This window comes from Lissotriton vulgaris, chromosome 4_1 (genome assembly GCF_964263255.1).
Source record: "Lissotriton vulgaris chromosome 4_1, aLisVul1.2, whole genome shotgun sequence".
Lineage (NCBI taxonomy): Eukaryota > Metazoa > Chordata > Amphibia > Caudata > Salamandridae > Lissotriton > Lissotriton vulgaris.
In genome coordinates this window covers 1,580,007,794-1,580,028,972 of record NC_141691.1, presented here as the reverse complement: position 1 = coordinate 1,580,028,972, position 21,179 = coordinate 1,580,007,794, and the positions used below count along the sequence as shown (strand labels likewise).

The 21,179-nt window shown below is 45.6% G+C and overlaps 1 protein-coding gene across 1 annotated transcript in view; it reads left to right on the top strand.

The window, feature by feature from the left end:
• The window catches only part of PDE7A (phosphodiesterase 7A), a 1,213,253-nt gene that overhangs the window by 529,541 nt on the left and 662,533 nt on the right, over positions 1 to 21,179 (top strand). Inside the window, exon 8 of the mRNA XM_086965809.1 lies at positions 14,748 to 14,848. Coding sequence (XP_086821935.1) covers positions 14,748 to 14,848 — 101 coding nt within the window. The remainder of the gene's footprint in view (positions 1 to 14,747; positions 14,849 to 21,179) is intronic.

Here is a 21,179-nt window from a genome sequence, read left to right as displayed (position 1 = left end):
CTGAACTTAGGATTATCATACTGTCCACCTTGCAATATGAACTATGCAGATACTAGAATGGACATTTATAGGTTCACCCGCAAGCTTAAATTGAGCACGTTTTTTCTGCTTGAACCCAAAAAGAAAAACCAGCCTGTATCAATGCATAGTCCCCAGATGGCACACCGTGAAGATCAGAATTTTTTGAGGAGATTTGGGCACTACAAAATGAGCAGCAGTCATCTGGGCAACTCGGGGATTGTGTCATTATGGAACCCACAGGCCAGTGCAACACCACCTTCAAGCCAAAGTCCACATTTGAACCTGTAATGGTACATGATAATTTAGAAACTTCTCTGGAGATTTGTGGTGCAGGACTTAAAGAAATTGTATGCCGCCACCAAAAAAAAAAGATTTTGCATTAATAAGCAAAATAGATGTTATAATCAACTTATCAGCAGATTGGCATCGAATCACGATATAATAGTGAAACAGGCTGAAAAGGGCGGAAACGTGGTCTTGTGGCCCCGACAAATGTACCTAAGGGAGCCGGAAGCACAACTGGGGGACCTCTCTTGCTACAGAAGAAGTAATATCCAAAATCTAAAGGCGGCATGGGTGGACCAATACTCAAAATTGCAGGCCTGGAGGAGCACGGGCCTTTTAACAGAGGACGAGTTCCGATATTTGAAAAAAGAACATCCGGTGGTCCCGTCCTTCTATCTGATCCCCAAGATTCATAAGGGGGCCGACAAACCACCAGGTCGGCCCATCATCTCGGCCATTGACAGTTCGATTGAAAATGTGTCCAAATATATTGATTTTTTTCTCCAAGATGCAGTCAAATCTTTGAGCTCCTATGTGAAGGATTCCTTTGATTTTCTACGTAAAGTGGAGGGGTTACCTTTGGGACCCGATTTATGGCTAATGACCCTTGATGTCTCATCGTTGTACACCTCAATAAAACACTGTGATGGACTGCAAGCCATGGAATACTATCTCCAAAAATGCCCTGCAAATTTGGCAAGCCACCATAGGATGTTATTGAACATGACACAGATGTGTCTGGAACAGAATTTTTTATTTTTTAACAATGCCATTTATCAACAGGTCCGAGGTGTAGCTATGGGGCCTGCTTCTCCCCCAGCTACGCGTGCTTGCACATGGGGCTGTGGGAGGAGCGGGTCCTTTATGGCCAACACCTGGAGATTGCCACCAATAACATCATCCTCTATTTACGATTCATAGATGATTTATTTTTCATCTGAAGGGGCACCCAAGATAGTGCCATGGCATTTGTTGAAGAATTGAACAAGAATAGGATTAATTTGAACTTTACATGTAATATCAGTTCCAGTTCCCTGTGTTTCTTAGATGTGGAGGTCTATGTTGACAATAATATCTTGGCAACCAAAATGTAAATAAAGCCCACTGCCAGCAACACGGTTCTGCACGCTGTCAGTCACCATCCAGCACATCTGATAATAATAATAATATTGTGTTTTATAGAGCGCGAACAGCTACCTCACGAGGAGGTGTCCCGGCGCTAAAAGTACCACAGAGGTCCAGGGGCAGAAGTGGGAGACCTAGCGAGGCTGGGAAAAGAGCCAAGTCTTTAGCAACTTCTTAAAGCAAGGTTCAGATGGAGCCTGCTGGATTGCTTGAGGTAGGGAGTTCCACAAAGCAGAGACGTTTGCTGAAAAGGTACGACCGCCAAGGCGTGCCTTTTTAGCTCGTGGGACAACCAGTTGGATACGGTCGTTTGACCGTAATGCACGGCTTTGGGAATACCTTGGAAGGCGGTTTTTTAGGTAGAGTGGGCAGGAGCCATGCAAAGATCTAAACGCAAGCGTCAGGGTTTTGAATTTTATCCGGTTGGCCACAGGGAGCCAGTGCAGGGTTCGAAGATGCGGAGAGACTGACTGCTTGAAAGGAATTCGCAGTAGCAGCCTCGCAGCCGCATTTTGAACTACCTGCAGTTTATGGGTTAGGAATTTTGGGAGGCCCAGGTATAGACCATTTGCGTAGTCCAGCCGTGAAGTGACAGTTGTATGGACTACCATTTTCCTGCAGCTCTCGGGTAAAAGTTTAAGAAATTTTCGGAGGTTTCTTAATTTACTTAGGCAGCAGCCGGCCACTTGTTGGATATGGGAAGTAAAAGACATCTTATCATCCCATCTCACTCCAAGGTTTTTTGCCGAATGACTGGGCAGGGGTGAGGGGCCCATCTCCACCGGCCACCATAGCTCTGGGGCGGGGACAGGACCCTTACCGAAGAAGATGACTTCGGTTTTATTGGCGTTTAGTTTTAGTTTGTTAGTATTCATCCAGTGTGCGATGTTCTGGAGACAGCCTTTAAAGTTTGCGAAGGATTCCTGTGTCATCTCAGAGTAAGGAAATACCAACTGGGTGTCGTCGGCATAAGAAATTGCCTTAACACCCCAGTTGGCAATTAGCGTAAAGAGGGGGGCCAGGTAGATATTGAATAAGAGAGGGCTGAGGGCCGAGCCCTGCGGGACTCCACAGTTGAGGGTTTTAGGTGTGGAGGAGATCGTCCCGAGTGCCACCTTCTGCGTTCTCTGAGATAGATAGGAGTTAATCCACCTCAGCGCGTGGTCTTGAATGCCTAACTCTGCCAGCCGGCTGAGTAATCTGGCGTGGTCCACCGTGTCGAAGGCGGCCGACAGATCCAGGAGTACCAGCATAGCTGAACTTCCTGCATCCATCGACCACCTCACTGACTCGGCTACCTCTAGGAGCGCTGTTTCTGTACTGAAACCGGGCCGAAAGCCAGATTGAGTTTCATGGAGAATGTTGCTGGTTTCCACAAATTTACTCAATTGGCGTTGTATCACTTTTTCCAGCATTTTTCCCGGTGCGGCTGATCCGGAGCATCCCCTTCGGGGAAATGCTTCGGATGAGAAGAATCTGTAGCTCTGATGCAGAATGTGCAGTCGTGCAGGGAGAGAGCAGAAAACGTTTTCTGGCCAGAGGATATTCTAATGAATGCCTCGTCAAAGCCATCAATCGTACGCTTTCCAACACTAGATATGAGGCAATGCTTCCTAAGGAAAAGGTGGATGCAGCTGAGGGTCATATTCCTAATGTACCATCGCGTATTAGATTAACTTATAATCGCCAACATGGGGAATTAAGAAAGATCTTGTACAAGAATTGGAACCTGGTTAAAAGCGACCCAATTATTGGACATAGGGTAGCCAATAAGCCCCTGCTTACCTTCCGCAGATCGCCTTCCATGGCAAAAGCTCTTGTTAGGAACACTCTGGAACCTAAACTTTCCACCACTTGGTTATCCCTGAGCACGGGCTTCAAGACCTGTCCTCAGTGCAAGGCTTGTAGGTATGGCAGTAACAGAACGCACTACAGCAGCCCCTTCAGACCGGAACAAATCTCAATAAACAAAAGTTTAACATGCAGGACAGATTACTCAGTGTATGTGTTGGAGTGTCCGTGTGGGTTCAGGTATGTTTGTAGTACCCGACTGCCCGCCCACAAACGGATACTCCAACACATACGGGCGATCGTGGGACACGACCAGGCTTACCCGGTTGCCAGGCACTTTGAATTAATACACTCAGGTAATCCAGCTCAGCTCCAATATTATGTCATCGACACAGTGGTAGCTTCTAGGAGAGGAGGGGACCATGAGGCCAAACTCAGTCTACTAGAGACAAGATATATATTGGAGCTAAACACAAAGAATCCAAATGGATTAAATGACAGAGGATTAGTATACCTGTATATAGAATTCATCAAATAAATAGATGCCTGTCTGGGTGAGCTCTTTTCTGCAGTAGGATTTAGAATTTCTAGATATAGATAGTGGTTATGCTTCGTTAAGTTACTCATGAAATAATTGCTTTTATAATCTGTTTGTCTTTTTACTTGTATAATATTGTTGTTGCACTATTTTTTTCTTGCACTTGGCACTTTAACTAGTTAAGGAGACTAGAACCAGTAATATGGTCACTTGGCCTGAATGAAATTATAAATAAAACTATGACAGTGATGTTTTGCAGTTATAAATTGATGCAATGCTTCATCATAGACTTGGCAACTGTGCGGCAGCTTTGTTAGAGTGGACCCATAAAAATTGTAAAGAGCTGGTAGGTCATATAAATGAATTGGCTTTTGATTCCATGTCTATAAATGTGTAGATAGGAATGCAGTTTTAATTTGATAAGTCACCATGACTTTTATTAATGTTCTACACATTGCTCTTTAATGTATACAATTATAATGTTTTTTTTATATTCATTATGTCCCAAAATGCTGCTATTTACACAAGATATAATTATTTATTTGCGTATTTTTCACAGTATGTTGTCTAGGTTTACTGCCAATGACCATGCACTGTCACTTTAAAAGTCTACCTCCCGGGTTAGCAGTATGTCATGTGATCAAGCTTCTTTCCGCCATGGCGACGCGCTGGCACTTAGGAAATAAATCAAATCACTGCACCAGCTATTGAAGGGTCTGCTCTTCGTCATTTGTGGATTTTGCAGCGGGCGATGTGTGGCGATTTCATGGAGATATATATCTCCAAACAATTGCAACCTCTGCTGCTGAAAACTTTGCTTGACGGGTGCTTCCTTTGTGCAGACAGCATGCACGTAAAAATTAAACAGCACGTAAAAATTGAACAGCAAATGCCCCTCCTTCAAGGAACAGACATGGAGCACTCTGGGTCTGGAGTCCTTTATTTCACATCGCATGCCGCGTTTCGTCAAAGCTGACTTTCTCAAATGCTGTTGTGTGAAAAATAATTTTTGGCATTACAAGGTCTTTTTAAAGCCCCAAGGGTCTCCTCCTGCACAGTTCAGCAAAAAAGGACAGTATTGGAAAGCTGACTGCTTTCCAATACAGTCCTTTCTTGTCGCAAAGTCTTGCCATTTTTTGTTGGTGTCCGCGAAGAGATCTTGTTGGTGTCCGCGAAGAGATCTAAGCGTGGCTGGCCCCTTCCCTGAAAAGGTCTACCACTAGGTTGATGTGCAGAACCTAGTCTTGGTGGTCAGTGAAATGACTCTGGGAGTCTGCATGTTTTGTTTCCGGACAGGTGAACTACTGTAATGGTGAGAAGTCTGGCCAGAAGCCAGTGCCAAATTGCTTCAGCCGCTAGAGATAAGGGCAAGATCAGGTCCCTCCCTGCTTGTTCAGGTAGTTCATAGTGGTCGTATTGTCCGTTTGGACCAATAGGTAGTTGGTCTGAATGGAGAGGTAGAATGCCTTGAGGGCTAGATGCACTGCCAGTAACTCCAGCATATTGATGTGATATGCCTCTTCCTTGGTCAACCACAGACCCTGTGTTTGAAGAGGACCCATGTCGGCCACCCACCTCTGGAGAGAACTATTGTGATCAGTGTCTGTGTTGGTGGGGTCTGATGGAATGGGACTCTCACTAAAAGAACATTGCGACAAGTCCACCACGGGATGAAAGATCTTGCTGACTGGCAGAGATAGACTTTGTTGTTCCATTGAATCGTGCACTGATCCCATTTGTCCTCCAGATCCTGCTGCAAAGGTTGCATTTTCATTATGACTTTAGGAACTAGGAAGCTGCCATAGATCCCAGGAGGCAACCTGCCGGACTGAAGGCTGAAGAGTGAAGGAGAGGTTTGCACTTCAGAGTGATAATGTTAGACTCTCCTCCGAATAATACTCTTCCTTCCTTAGAGGCCAGTGTACCTGCCGGAAATTGTATCCTTTAGGTCAACTGATGAACCAATGTAGAAAATTTGACATGGACACCCAGCTGCTGAAACAAGCCTAGACATGTTTGATACTGGTCCTTTGCACACTGGGAAAAAGGAATCTTTAGCAGCCAGTCATACTGATAAGGATAAACAAACAGTCCTTGGCGATGGAAAGCCGCTGCTACCACGGCCATGCACTTGGTAAAGGCTCGTGGGGGGCGACTTTAGCCTGAAAGGGAGCACTTTGTATTGGTAATGTCTGGCGCCTACCATGAAGTGTAGAAATTTCTCATGCTTTGAGACCATTAAGGGACTTGAATCCTCTGCTCCTAGGGCCTGCGATCGTATGACCTGTACCTACGATGGAAATCTTCTGTCTTTTTTCTAGATCCACTGCCTTCAGAGACTCGAGTTCAGCCTTCATCTTGGCTATTTCATCATCTGTATGGGAGCCAATGAGTGCAGTAAGTTTGAACCAAGACTAACATCTAGCACGTATTCCATGTGCCCAAGCATGTGCTGCCAGCATTTCACCATCTGCTGCCGCACTAATCATTTAGTTCGCTACAAGGCCTCCTTTCTGGAGAACTTCCTCAAACTCTTGACAATCTTCTTTGGGCAACTTGTCTTTGAACCTCTCAAGGGAGTCCCATAAGGTCCTATTGTAGAGCCCCCAAAAGACCAATGCAGTGGACACCTTAAAAAAAAAAGAAGCAGAGGTGCCTCACACTTTTCTACCCCAAGAATCTTGGCTCTCGTTATCTGGCGGTACAGTGGAAGAGGAGCCTACTGCATGGGTCTTTTTTGCTGATGCAGTGATCATGAACCCAATGGAGGATCTGCTCTCCAGAATAGTGGATCTTGTTCTGTCAGTTTGTATTTTTTCAAGTTCCTTGCAAGGGCTGACTTGAGGGATGCCGGTGTGAGGAAGGTGTCCATCACTGGCTAAATGAGCCCAAGCACCAAAGGTAACAGTGGCCTTGAAGCTGGGGGAGATCTCTGGTCCCTCTATTCTTGATGCACCCTAGGCGCCGTCGTCTGGATGTCCTGCAGCGTCTCCTTCTGTGTCTGATGGTCAGGAGAAGGAGAAAAAGAAGCACTCGACAACGAAAGTGGCACCTGTGCTGAGGATCTTGATGTGGATCCTCTCCTCAACAGTGTATGCTGCGGCGATGGAGTCTGCGTCAAGCTCCTGGACGATTCTCTAGACGTCAAGTCTCCTCGACGTCTAATGTGAATGCTTGGACATCGAGGACCTTTGAGCTACTGATGCTGGTGGAAAACTGTGCCCTGTTGACCCCGATTTCTCGACGTCGGACGTTGAAGGTATGTTGCCAACGGAGATTGGTGCCTCTACGTCGATGGAGACCTTCGTCTCGACATTGATCCTCGTTGAGTTGATAACGGGGATTGGTGCCTCGACGTTGAACACCGATTGATTGACGCCTGACACCAGACGCATGATGGGAGGCTTGGGGGTCATGGCTGCCTTAAAGGCACGGTGCCAGTTGTTTCATTTTCTATTCCGTTAAGTGTTTTCCAGTGCAGCCTATGGGCTAACAATGCCGATCTTATTACATTGTAGTTCGTGCAGTTCAATAAAGAGAATGAGTCTCTTTGCTTTCCTGTTTTTTCTTCCTATAAGTGTATGTAAGAGAATTAAAAACCGATATGTTTATTGATACAAATGCAATTTATGGAAGCATTGTCCAGCCTTGTTTTGTTTAAGGCTGCATTTTCTTAGTTATGAGGGAAAAAAAAAAAAATATATATATATATATTAGACCTGAGGGGTACTCACCTGCCTTGAAGTCTTTTCAAGCAGCGCTGAAGGGCAGGTAAATACTCATGGAAAGAAACAGTACCACTACTTTGGCTCACCTTAAAAATAATGTTGGAAGAAATGAAGGACCCGGTCATTGAACATGCTGGGAGTTTGACTCTGTGTCTTCGCTAAGATGGAACATTTTAATCCAATTAAGCCTACTGCTTGGAGATCAGAACAAGCAAGAGTTGTTCTGACCAGAAAGTGGTCATGTTCAAGTCATCCGTGACAGAGTGGAACCTCAGATCTATTTGTGGAGTTCGAAAGAGCTTTGCGTACATCTTTCAAGTATAAGCTTTAAATGGGAATGTGCTTTTGATTTAATAGTCGGTCCTTTTTGTACACTTTTCTACTGATCAAGTTAATTGTCAAATTGAATCAAGCTAGAACAAGCAATGCCCATAACCTGTCGCCCTGGTAAAACTAATAGGTAATTTTGAGCATAATGAATGGGCATGATGGGGAATTGCATGGAAGATAGTATGAAAATGTTAAAGGCCAAAAATAAAAATAAAAACTGCATGTAAAATGTCCAATATGATGTGTATTGTTTTATTGTGTGCATCTGTAAAATTATTCCCACAATTTGCATAATGCACGCTCTGCCACAATGGTGGTAAATCAATGGAGTGTGGTGGGCCATCCTTGGAATGAGATGGTAATAGAATGCAAGTTAGTGTATTTTCTTGTGGTACTAGTACTTGTTGAGTACATAATAAAAATGATAAACTGATGTTTCAGCACCCGGTGTAGCTTTTGAAAATGACGGTATTTCCAGACTAAATTTGTTTTCATGACCGTTAGCCTCTGTTCTGGAGGATATGTATGTTTTCTAATTGTCCTAAATTCAAACACTGATGTTTGAGAACAAACTAAATGCATTTCCAAATACATATTTTAGGCTCTTTGAGTTCTAATCACTGCTGCAATTTTAGCCTTTAATATTTTCTCACCAATTCACTAACTGAACCTGTAACTACTTACTTGTAACCTAAGTGTTACAACTGTAAAATCTGTCTCGTTATGCAATCTGTGGCCTATGATTTGATTTTTTTTTATTTTATTTACTTTTCTTCCACCTAGATTGTCTTTCATAACATATTCTGAGAGTTTATGGAAAGAACCATGAGGAATACATCAGAACAAATGAAACACAAGAAATTAAGAAATATGCTGTAAAATGATGGCACCTGTGAAATTGAATTTTTATGAGCTTCCTTAACCACTTATCGGAAATTGTGCTGAAAGTGCAGCATTTTTGCCAGGTTTTCTCAAAATTGTCTTGTGGTGGGTGAGCCACTAACGGGCACACTAGGAACTATTGAGAATTCATGAGGGACCCAATTGGTCTGTTGAAAATGTATGAGAAGATTCTGACGTGAAAGCTTCTGTTAGAAAAACATCTCTGCTTATCAGCAACTTGGAGGTCATCTGCTCGTTTGGAAAGTGCCTCAAACTCTACAGCTAGGGTGGGACAAGCTTCTATGGAATATCTGATTAGTTATTATTGTTCACGTTAATGTCCGCTTTACCCTCTCCTCTGGATTTGTGTCCTCCTACATCTAATTTGGAGTGTTTGTTTTGTATTCATAATAATCATTGAACATACCTTGATAGAAAATATAAAGTTGCTTATTGTAGTTTTAATGTGCGGGAATCTTCATTGAATTCATGGAAAATCGTGAGTGGCTTCAAGTGCCTACGTTCCTCATACTTTTAAGCTTCAAAACAAACCATCAGTCTTGAAAAGCAGGGTCTTTGGAAGTATGTGGTGTTGCCAAAAGGCATAATGCCGTTTTTCACCATTTACATCTGTGCTGCCAGTATGGCAGATTTCTTATTTTTTTTTGTAGGAGGCTAGCTTAGTATATGGTGCACACTTATTTAAGTGAAGCACCCTGCACTAATCCAGACAACCCATACCGTGATTTTAGTGGTCTTACACAACCATAGAAATCTCTCGAAGTGGTAGCTGTGGAGAGCAGCCTTCAGGCTTAGTCCTGAAGGAGTGTTAAGCAGCTTGTTTTATGAGAACTAATCATCTGGTGTAAGTTAAACGAAAAAGAACCACACAGTGTAGAGCTAAAAATGTATATTTATTATACACACTCACTAACACATTGGTATAGCTCCTAATCAGAGATAAGAAAATAATAGGGACTATTTTAAAAGGAAACTGACAAGTAAGCACAAATGCACAGTGGTCTCAAGGGGTGACATAACCATATACTAAAGAATTGGAATGTGAACTGCGACCAAAGTCGAGACCTGACCCTTAAGACTCAATAGAGATGGAGACCCAAGGAAACACCCAAGGTAAGTACTCAGGAACACCAAGGAGGCTGTGTGCAGAGTGGGTGAGCAGCCACGTACTCAGTTCAAGTCTGTGGGGAAGTCGCGGTTGTGGTTTTGAAGAAGGACCCTTCCCAGTGGACCCTGAAGAAACCCAGTGTAAGATGAAAGCTTGGAGACCCACTCCAGACGTGGATCCCATAGGTGCGAAGTGATGTCGGAAACTGCCGTAGACCACAATGAAGGACTTCAGTGTAGATGCCACTGGTGAAGTAGGTGAAAGAGTCCGGTGGTTTCCAAGGATGGTTTCTTGAAGAGAAGTACATTCAAGCACAGGGACAGTCTACGCCACTCGGGAGTGCCCAGGAGGCACGGAAGACCACAGATGACAGAAGATGCAGGAGAGTTGACGATGACCATGGCGCTACAGCTATGAGGACCAGGCAAAGCTGTGAAAGACCAGGAGCCGTTCAAGAGCTGTTACACATCGAAAGTCAAGAACGGAGTGGGGGGGTAGGGGTACTGTGTTCGACAGGAGCACCAACAAGCATTGGCAGCAGCAACAGACATGGTAAATGAAGAATGTGGAGTGTCGTGACCAGCAAGGTCTAGGGCACTCACCAAATGCAGGAGTCAGAGCAGCCCTCCAGCAAGCAGGGATGCACACTGAAACCAAAGAATACCCTCAAGAAGACCCACAGACACAGGAGTTGCAAGAGGACCTCGAGCAGCTTACCTAGGATGCAGGCCCACAGTGCATAGGATGCAGTGAGGAATAAGATCATTGCAACAACAGATGCTGGAGCTTCTTGTAGCCCAAAAGATGTTTGCAGGACTGAGTCATCAAGCCTTGGCAAAGGCTAGTCGATGCAGTGCACAGGAGTTCTGTTCCAGCTGTTCCGACGAGGGACACTGTCTTCAAACTTGGTGAGAAGACCGTGCAGGCTTTGAGAGAGTTGCAGAACCATCACCTATGTTGCAGAGCCTTTTGGAGTACGTGGGACTTCAGGAGCAGCAGACCAGTCCGCTTTGTTGCGGTTTTCTCCAGATGCAGGGGAGTGACTCCTTCACTCTAAGGGAGATTACGTCAAGTGTCTTGGATGTCCACAGGCCTATAGAAGAAACTGGATCAGGCACAGACAATGCAAAGGACTGGCAAAACGACGAGACCAGGACCAGCAAGAGTCTTCCTTGATGCAGTCTTTGTTCCAGGCGAAGTCCTGCGTAGTCCAAGGTGCCCAGACGGTTGAAGTGGAGTGGTTTCGGATCTGAATCTTGTCCCACGACGAGTCTAAAGAGCCACCCACAGGGTTGGGACAATACAGAAGCCTCACCCAGAGGAGGGGCTGGATAGAGGGCAGGTTACTTCCATGTCCTTGGTCTAGTTTCGTGCCAGAGTGGGAGACACTAGCTCCCTGAACTGGTTTTAACTGGAGTATTCAAGGAGGCCACCAAATGTGCCCTTCAAAGCAGGCTGGTGCCACTGGCAAGTGCCCCCACCCCAGCCCAGCCCACTAAGTCCTGTCTGGGAGGTGGTCACACCTGTCTGTGACAGGAATCCTATTGTTCTACCTTCCCCTGCTCGAGCTCAGCAGCAAGAGAGCAGAATCATGTCTGTGGGCATCAGCAGCACTAGATTGCTTTTAGACCCTGAAAGTCTGGTACCAGGAATACAGATGGGGGCTCCCTAGGGGAGCCCCCAGTACACAAGATCCAACATGTTTGATACCAAACAAGACCGGTTTTGGTGCAGTCCGTATATAGTTAGACATCTCCATAATTGACTTGATGTCCACTATATGTACAAAATGGCTGACCACACTTACAAAGCCTGGAGAATCGACTCCTGGGTTTAGAGGGGGTGTCCTGATCATGCAGGGCACCCTCACACTTATAACCTTGCACCCTGCATTCAGGATTAAAAGGCCTACCTTAGGGGTGACTTATAGATTTTAAGTGCAGTGACCTCCGATATAAGGAAGCCTATATCTATTGTGAGTGGTGCTCACACAGTCTGCAATGGCAGATCTGTTGTCACAGTTTGAGTGGTGTCATGTGTGGCATTATACATGCTGCAGCCCATGGGTGACTCCTGGTGTACCTATGCCCTCGGTACCTTAGTACTATATACTAGGGACTTAGGAGGGTACGCCAGTAGCCAATTGGGAATGTACCAAAGTACTTACCATAGTCCAATTTAGTGAGAGAACACAATGACTAGGGTCCTGATAAGCAGGGTCCCAGTCAGAAAACAGAATGACACCAGCAAAAAGTGGGGGTAATCATGAAAGCAGATCTTACTTTCTTTTTCAAAATGAGTGTCAATTTGAACTAATCTGTTTTTTCTTTTAAAGAGAAGGTGTTATTAACAAAGGCATTATTTAAAATACTTAAGTGAGCCTTTTGTTAGGTGCTTTGAGATTCAACAAATAGGCAAATCTATTCAGAGTTCATTAATTCAGGGAGCACTTGATAATGGAGAACTGGGTTTACAAATAAGCAATTTTGATTTTAATTTTCACCCTTTTTCCCCACAAACCCCAAACTTCCATTCGTTTTAGGTTTGGCATCATTAGGGTCTTCATTATGAAAATTTTTATTTTTTTTATTTTTTAAAACCTTTATTCATAAAAGGAGATACATGCGCAGGCCCACAACCATCATGGCCGGCCGCAAAAACAGTCAATGAAACAGGAGAAACTAGAGCAAATCAGTAAACAGGATATATCGAAGTATATAAGGAGTGGTTGTGGGGCTCGCAACAGGATATGAGCTTTTCATTTTAAAAGTTTAGAAGAGAAGTAGGGGTTGTAACAACAAGGACGTCACACCTCAAAGGATAGAAGCACCAAGGAGACGAATGGGATTTTACCCCGAGTACTATCAGAGATAGGCAATGACATAAGCATCTATGCAATCTAGGCAGCCACGGCGATGATATTGGACAATAAACCATATTACAATAATCCACAGTTCTAAAATCACCCCAGAGAGCCTACCCCCCCAAGAACAGAAAAACAGAGGCTCATCAAAAAGCCGGAAAAAGAAAAAAGGTGCGAGACCAAGAGACAGCCAACCCTACTAAAGAGGAAAGAACCCTCCCAAAGACGGAAAAGAGCGATAGGGACCATAGAACAAAACAAACTAAAATAACAAACCCCCCCCCCCCCACACCCGCCACCCTGCACCCCTGTAATGGCTACGGCCTAACCCACTAATAGCGTGCCTGTCGCCCCGAAACTGCCCCACAGAAGTGAAAATATAAGAAGAAGCGGAGGAGGAGAAAAAACAAACAAGCCCCCGGATACCTGGCACCCCCCACCAGCGGCAACCCCCCCATAGCACAATCACCATCAAGCAATACTAAACAGTCAGCAATATTACGGGGAGGATAGTCACCATAACCCCCCTACCCCCCCCCCCCCCCCCACCTCCTACCCCGAGCCCGGTGAGGGATTTGGTGCAGTCCCGGCAAAACTAAACGGAGCAACCCCAGAAAAACAGAAGTTAACCCTGCAAGCCTCACGAGGAGATCCATTACCAAATGCATATCAGTTGCAAACAAAGTGAGCGTCTCAAATGGTCCGAAGCAGTGGCAAGAGGCAAATAAACCTCAAAGTCAGCCCTGACCAGTGCGAATCCGTTCCGGAGCACATCCTGACCAAGCCACATCCGACCAGAGGCAGCCAAAGCGACCTTGGCAGATCAGGGCAGTGAAGATGGAACAAAGTCCGGTCACAAAATGGCGGCATCCCTCATGCATACGGGCCGAAACAAAGGAAAATGGCGAGCCCCGTAGACGGGACCCTGAGACACGACAATGAAGTGCAGGACAGCCAGCGATGATACACCATCGGATAGGAGATGTAGAGGGAAGACCGTGTACTGTAGAGGATGAGGGAAAAGTGAGGCCGACTCTCCGAGAAACAAAGTCGGGCTGCCGCACGGGCCCCTTGAGATGGCGGGTCAATTCGCTCGACTGGACCGCAGATTTCTGTGCAGGCGCTGTAGCGTCTGTGGCTGGTCTCGAGCAGAGATCATCCAGTTTCGCCGCCGGGGAGACACATGCGCCGGTAAATTGCGAGCGGAGCGCCCCAATCGCCGCCATTACGGATCTCAGCGAATGTGCGCCATCCACCCCCTCAGTCCCGGGGTCCAGAGGGCGGAGGGGGACACTATCTCCAGCCCACATCGCCGGGCTCCGGGTACACATTTGGCGATAGTAACAACACGGGCGCCCCAGACTAGCAAATCAGCACACACCGGCCGTGGGTGCAGCCCGTCAGCCCCCGGGACGGGAAACGAGGGTCAGGCACACAACCCACAGTCACGGTGCAGGAGGATCACAGCACAGCATAGTGTCTCTACTCCGGCATCATCCATCAACGAGGACAAGGGACTCAAGGGTGGAAAAAATATTCAGACCTGGAAGACCGGCCACAATCGTGGTCCACAGCCGATGTTGATTAGGTCTCTCTCGGGTATTTCAAAAATCGAGGTCCCGGCGGCAGCCCGGGAGTAGGCCAAGAATGGAACACGACCTAACTTCGTCGCTGAAGTGAACAGAAAATCCGGGAAAGCACCGTTGGCATCAGGCAACCTTCATACATCCAGGCTCAGGGCGTGGGTAGAGGATAGACAACAGGATAGACAGGCCGCCGGTGGAGGTCGGCGGAGCCGGGAGCTTATGCGGCCATCTTGGTTCACGGCGTAGCTCCTCCCCGAAAACCTTTTTATTTTAATTAATGAATTTGTATTGCATCCAGTATATAGAGAGTTCCCTTATTGAAGAATTGTATGCTGGTGGAGGAATGGGAGACGTTAAAATGTATTTCCTTTCTTTAACAAAGAAACCTTTTTAGAAGTAGTTTGCTTGTACATTCATATATTTATTGTATATATCTTAAATATCATTCTGCTGTTTGTTTTGTGTTCAGTTGCGGTACAAGATGATTATCACAGTCAAAATCCGTATCACAATGGAGTCCATGCTGCAGATGTTATTCAGGCCCTATACTGTTTTTTAAGCGAACCTAAGGTAAGTGATACAGAACAGGTATCTTTTGTGCGCTACAGACAGTGCTTTGAGCAAGCCCAGCAAACATTTGTTACACAAGTTTGTTATTATCCTCTAATGGTCTTCTCCTTTTAACCCTTGTTCTCTTGGCCTCCGATCTCCTTCAGATAATCAGCCAATGATCTAAGAATTTGAGTGTTTTTTCAGCTGCAGAAATGACTTTTTAATATTAGGGGACTAGACTTTACCAGTGCTCTACTGATAATTTAATCGGCTATCAGAACTTAACCGAAGTATGTACTGCCTTTTAAATGCTATTTTGCTTACTGTTTCCTCTTGTGAATCGAACATGGAGTAGTCATGTTTGTGCTTTTTCAGTGCTATGTCTTATCATTGTCCCCTAAAAAGGACCCACACAATAAACATGGATTCAATCTACATGCAAAATAAAATGAAATCTCCACTTTATATCTTACTAGCAGCCCGTCCCGACCTTGTCCGAGAGCAATCAGGCTTCCCCGACCCCCGCCTGCCCTGACATTGGCCAGCAGCCCGGGCCCTCGTCCGCCCCGTCCCCCAGCTGCCCCGACCCCCGCCTCCCCTGACATTGTCCTCCGGAGGCTTACCTCACACAATTATGCCAGAGGCCCAGTGTTGCAGTGGTGGCCAGCAGCAGCGCCTGAGGCACTGGGAAGCTTTCTGGGTAAGTGGGGCTCTGGCGCTCTGTTTGCAGGGAGGCGAGGATGAGCAGAGGTTGCAGGGATAAGAGTAGGAGTTCACAGAGTATGGAGAGGCCGGCGGGAGTCGGGAGCTTGAGCACAATTATGCCAGAGGGTCCCCTGCCTGTCCCGACCCCCGCCTGCCCCGACCTTGTCCCCGGAGCTTTTTTGTTGTAACTCCCCATCCCCCTGGTGCCCCAACCCCCGCCTGCCCCGACATTGTCCCCGGAGCTTTTTTGTTGTAACTCCCCATCCCCCTGGTGCCCCGACCCCCGCCTGCCTCGACATTGTCCCCCGGAGCCTTAACTCAGCCGCCGCTCCTCAGTTCAGTGCTCCACGCCGCTCCGCCGGTCCGCTGCTGCTCACCGCCTGTGTGCCGCTCATCAGTGCTCCTCCCCGCGCCATGTCCGCCGCTCTTCAGTTCAGTGCTCCTCGCCGCTCCGCCGGTCTGCTGCTGCTCACCGCCTGTGTGCCGCTAGTCAGTGGTCCTCCCCCGCGCCATGTCCGCCGCTCCTTCTCGCGCTCCTGGACGACGTCAGCACGCAGGTCGCGGCCGGCGCTACTTCGAAGGGACAACTTTTTTTTTAAATGTACATTTTTTAAATAGAATGTATTTTTTAAATTTATATAGCCTATGTCCATCTGCACACCCTGGGGATTCCAACGATGTATCTGGTGTGTGGATTGGCGCTGTGGTTCCCGAGTTTACCCGCCTCAAAGCCTCAAAGTTCTTCCTTTATAATAGTAGTATAGATTTAGCAGTCTGTCAATTATTAAGAGGGTAACACTTGCAACTTCTCTATGTTCAATAAATTGGTCTGACAATTCACATGACGACCCCACACCCACCAAATTTGCATTGATCATACATTGGGATACTTTTCTTAATTCATGAATATTTCAGATAGCGTACAGAAGTTAAGCAGGACTTTCTCATAGAACTGTCAATTGTCAAAATACTATTTAGCTCCAAGCCATTGCAGTTTATTATCATCCCTATTAGCACCAGCTCTTTGTAGCACCAGCTATGCCGCTTTCATCACTGTATAGTTTTTTCACCACTAGCAGCAGCTTTGTATAATTTATTGGTTTGGTCCTGAAGAATGCCCCGATACTATTACATCCGTGTGAGGGCAGAAACATGTCGACCTAATTTCACTGCTTAACATTTGATAACCTAAAAGTGCTAGCATACTGCTTTTTAATCTTGACAATGGCACTCTGGGAATAAATTTGTTATAGAGCTTCCTTAGTCAATTTTAAACTCACCTTTTGGTATTATTCTGCGCTGCACTTTTTATTGTTCTTTAGTTAAAAAATCCACTTCACATAACTTGTAGATATGCCTTTGGGTTCCATGGAGTCATCAGCCATCCTCTAGCTCTTCATTCAGCTAAGGGTACCCCAGTCAATTCACCAGACTGAGGTCCCTGGCGAGAGGAGGCCAGACCCAAATGATGATACCTAACAATCTGTGAATGATGGGTTTTAGCATAAGAGGTTCTCCTCTCCAATAGAGGGGGCTGTTGTCTTAACCCTGGATATACATTTACTCTTGTCCTTGGCTCCTTCTCCCATTTTTTCTGTCTAGACCCGAGGTGTTTTGTGGTATATATGAAATTAGCAGTATCACACAATCTTTCCTCAATGTCGATGCTGAGATTATAACCCTTGTCTCGGAGTTCCAAAGACAGCTGTTTCTTTGACACCAACATTTTAAAGTGACCACAGCCATGCTCCGCAAACACTACACATTGTACCTCTGGATTTCATCATGGTTATTTATTTATTTGAAAAGTTATGAGCGGAGTGCCTTGATGGCTATGTAAAGAACACAAATAACCTTGACTTTCGTGTTACCGGTCAATAGGGCCCTTTGTTTCTTATTTACTTTTAAAACGAGCATTGGCAAAACAATGTTTTACCTCAACAAGCCACGCTATTACATACAAGCAGCATTGGCATAGCCAATAGGTCTTGCCTTTAAGACCTTATAAGTGTTTAGTTATCCAGCACAATATCCTTGGTGCAACATCATCAACTGTTGCATGGCTAAACACATATAAGGTCCCAAAGGAGAGACCTGTTGGCCACGCCAATGCTTGTTTCCACTGGGGAGGAACGATGTAGTGCAATTGTTGAAGTCCTGTATTAGAGGGTAGGCTTTTTTATGCTATGCAAACCAGTTTATTTGGAATAATTAGGATTCATTGGTACTTATGCTGTTTGGTACAAGATGCGTCCCTTATGCAGCTGTAAATATTGATTGTTTTTGCACCGGTTAGTCTTCAGAGAACAGACTTCTTCGAAGGCAGTCACCCCTGGGCTGGAGATACATGCAGACCTTCAAGCAAAGATCCAATATTCATAAAGACCAATGTGTCAGGGAACTTCTTGTTAGACACCATAGCTAGAGAAAAGGGGAAACGCATCTTAATCCACTGCACATCTGCAAAATAGGAATAGCAAAACTTTGAAAGGCTTAGTCCAAACAATGACAAGAGCAGCATCCGCACAACGGCATGGAAATTATTCCAATGTATTGCTCAGGAGCTACTGCCCTACCCTAGCAATTTATGAAGAGAGCAATGGCTGTCAGTGCAGATTGAAAGACTAGTGGTAGAACTTGCTTAAAATGTTTTGTAGGTACTGCAGACAAGGCTAGCAGGCAGTTATACATTGGCACCACACAAAGGATACCTGCCGGACTCAGGATCTCAATCTTCAAACCAGAATTCCAAGCAACAGTGATTAACAAGCCCTTTACAGGGAAGAATCTATGTAGGCCAGAGGTTTATGAATTCCTCTAACAATGAAAACGGATAATACTCCAAAAGCAACAGCTGCATTGCAAGCTAAGGTCTCCTTTATGAGAGATGTTCTAACCACCACTACACGTTTGAGACATCCGACCTTCCAACAACCGCAACAAACACATGCCCGTCAGTAAACAGCGTAAAGGAACAGGTCCACAGTTATAGCAGACTGCATGAGGGAGACGCCCCATTTGGGCCAAAGGTAGAGAGGTCGGAACCAGGCTACGAGCGAATCTGACACCCTTCATAAATCTCAGATCACCCTGAACATTTAAAATCAGTAGAGGGTAGATGACAAATTTTTACCTTGCTCATTGCCATCGCACAGTTGGTGTGTTTCACTTGTTTTTATGTGTTCACATTTAACTGCTTTTCTTTTCAGTAAGAGCCTGCAATAGGATAGCTTATCACTGCCTTTAGAGTTGCTTGACTTCAGTTGATTTTACTTTAGCCATATTCTCTCTAAACTATGCACATTGTGCACGATATGTTGTTTATGCTAACCACAAGACCTGGCATACAGATGACCTCCATGAGGCCAAGTGCCTCTGTAAATTTCTGAACAGAAAATGGAAGAACTTATGTGCATGACCTAGATCTCCTACTACACTGATGCTATTGAATCTTGAACAACTCTCCTTGTGAAATATTTTCCTCTTTTTTACATTGGCTGTTCGAAATGCCATACTGCCTCTCTGAAACTGTGCCAAACTCCCTAGATATTTTCACGAGAAAATCTTAAACCCCTATGCTGTCCCTCCCCCTTCTGTATAATGCCAGTCTCTTTTAACCTACCTTCAGCATCAGCAACCACTTGCTTCTTTGCAGAATTCTCTACTCTTTCTATTAAAGACATTGATGCATCACTTAACCTCATGCGTGCTAGCTGAATTCCGCTCCTGCGCTGAGATTTTTTAAATCGCACTTTACGTGACGAGCTGGGCTCGTCATCAGCGTGCGAGGAGGCTACGCCATGATGAGCCCAGCTCGTCATCAGCCTCGAAGGGGTTAATTATATCCTCATTTACCTTGCCGGTGGGAACTCCCCTTATACATTGCACATTGACCACTACATATCTTTTCCCACTGTCTACTAGATACCTTTAGGCTACAATTACTTGAGACGCCAAACCAATCTTTCTGCTTTGAAAGGTACTGCTACAATTAGAACTCTGCTGTATAGCCTTGATAAAGTCTCATGGACGAAACTTGTGTTGGCTTACTGTGTGTGAGAAATTAGGTTAGTGGTTTTGGGGGCTTGTAACCATACTCTGCAGCAACCATAATCCTTGTCAGGGTGAGACGCAAGCAACCCCAAATTAACCTGTGCTCAACCCTCTGAGGATTTGGCACAGAGCTGTCCGGCTTAACTTAGAGGTAATTTGTGAAGTATTTATGCAGCACTTCAAACAGTAATAAAGTGAAAACTCAGCCACAGAAAAATCCCCCTCCAATATTAAAGAGAGAACAATTTTTAATTAATAAGACCAAAAAAACAACAAAAATCCAATCAATAGAACTGAAGATATGCAATTTTAACGTTTCAGAAAAAATAGTGCCCAAAAGCGGAACTATGGATATCTGGTCACGCCAGACTGGGATACAGTCACAAGTTCATGCTGACTTGCGGTGGAGCACGGTCCAGATACAGGTAACCCTTTTAGAACCGCTGGAGAAGAGTGCCTCCAATCCTGAGTGCAGAGTATTGCAAGGTCCTGTGGTTAGGATGCTTCGTCCAGCTGAAGTGATGAATCTGGTCCGAGAATCACGGTGCAAGGTCCTGCAAAATCGTTGAGGATCCCATCGGTGAAGGGTTGCGATGCGAAGTCTACCGTTCAGGTGATGCGTCGTTTCCAAGGAGCTGCAAGACTATCATGCAAGAACTTGCATTGCTGTAGAGGCTGCTGTCAGTGATAGATTTTCGATGCAAGAGCCTGCATCAATGAAGTTTCGTACAGCTGCGGTTCCGATGCAGGCAACAAGGTCTATGCAGAGTCCTTGTTCTGGAAGAACCCTCACAGCAGAGGCAGTACATCCGTTCTGCTTGGGAATGTGCTGCATAGCAAAGGAGATGTGTTTGCTGTAATCCAGGACTGAGGTGGCACCACTTGGCAGAGTAGGACTCACAGATGGCAAAGTCCAGGTGTTGACTGCAAGATGGTTAGAGCCTTCTGTCCCTGAGGCTCTAGTCAGAAGGTTAGCCAACTAGCCCTTGGAGTTTTTATAAGGGTCTTGGGTCCTCCAGACGCAGGTACAATCCTTTTCCCCCAGGCAAGAGGGCAGCAGGTCAGCACAGTGGGATAGCAGTCTTTAGGGTCAACAGTCTAGCAGAGTGGCGTTCTTTGAGCAGTACAGCAGTCCTCCTTCCTGGCAGAAGTCACAGGTCCAGAAGTATACTGAAGAGTTGTTGTCTGGGGTTCAATATCTATACCTGGGCCTTCCTTTGAAGTGGTTGAAGCTTCTGAAGGTTTCCCTTTTGAAGTACCTAGGCATCCTGCGTTCCCTGTCCTCAGACTAACTATAGGGAGTATGAAGCCCGTTGTGTGGGGGCAGGACAGTCTATTCAGGTATAAGTAGGGCTGTGCCCAGCTTCGCCCTCCATCCTTCCAGTAATGGCCAATCCAGGTGCAGGCTAGGAAGACCGCACAAAGCCCAACTGTCAGCTATACCCACTTATGTGAGCCAGAGACAGGCTGTAGGCACTACATGGCTAAAGCAGGAAAATACTAACTTACTATAAGTTTCAAAATTTTAATTTAAAATCAACTTCACCATGAGAATAATTTTCATTACAATCCCAAAGACCTTAATCATGAA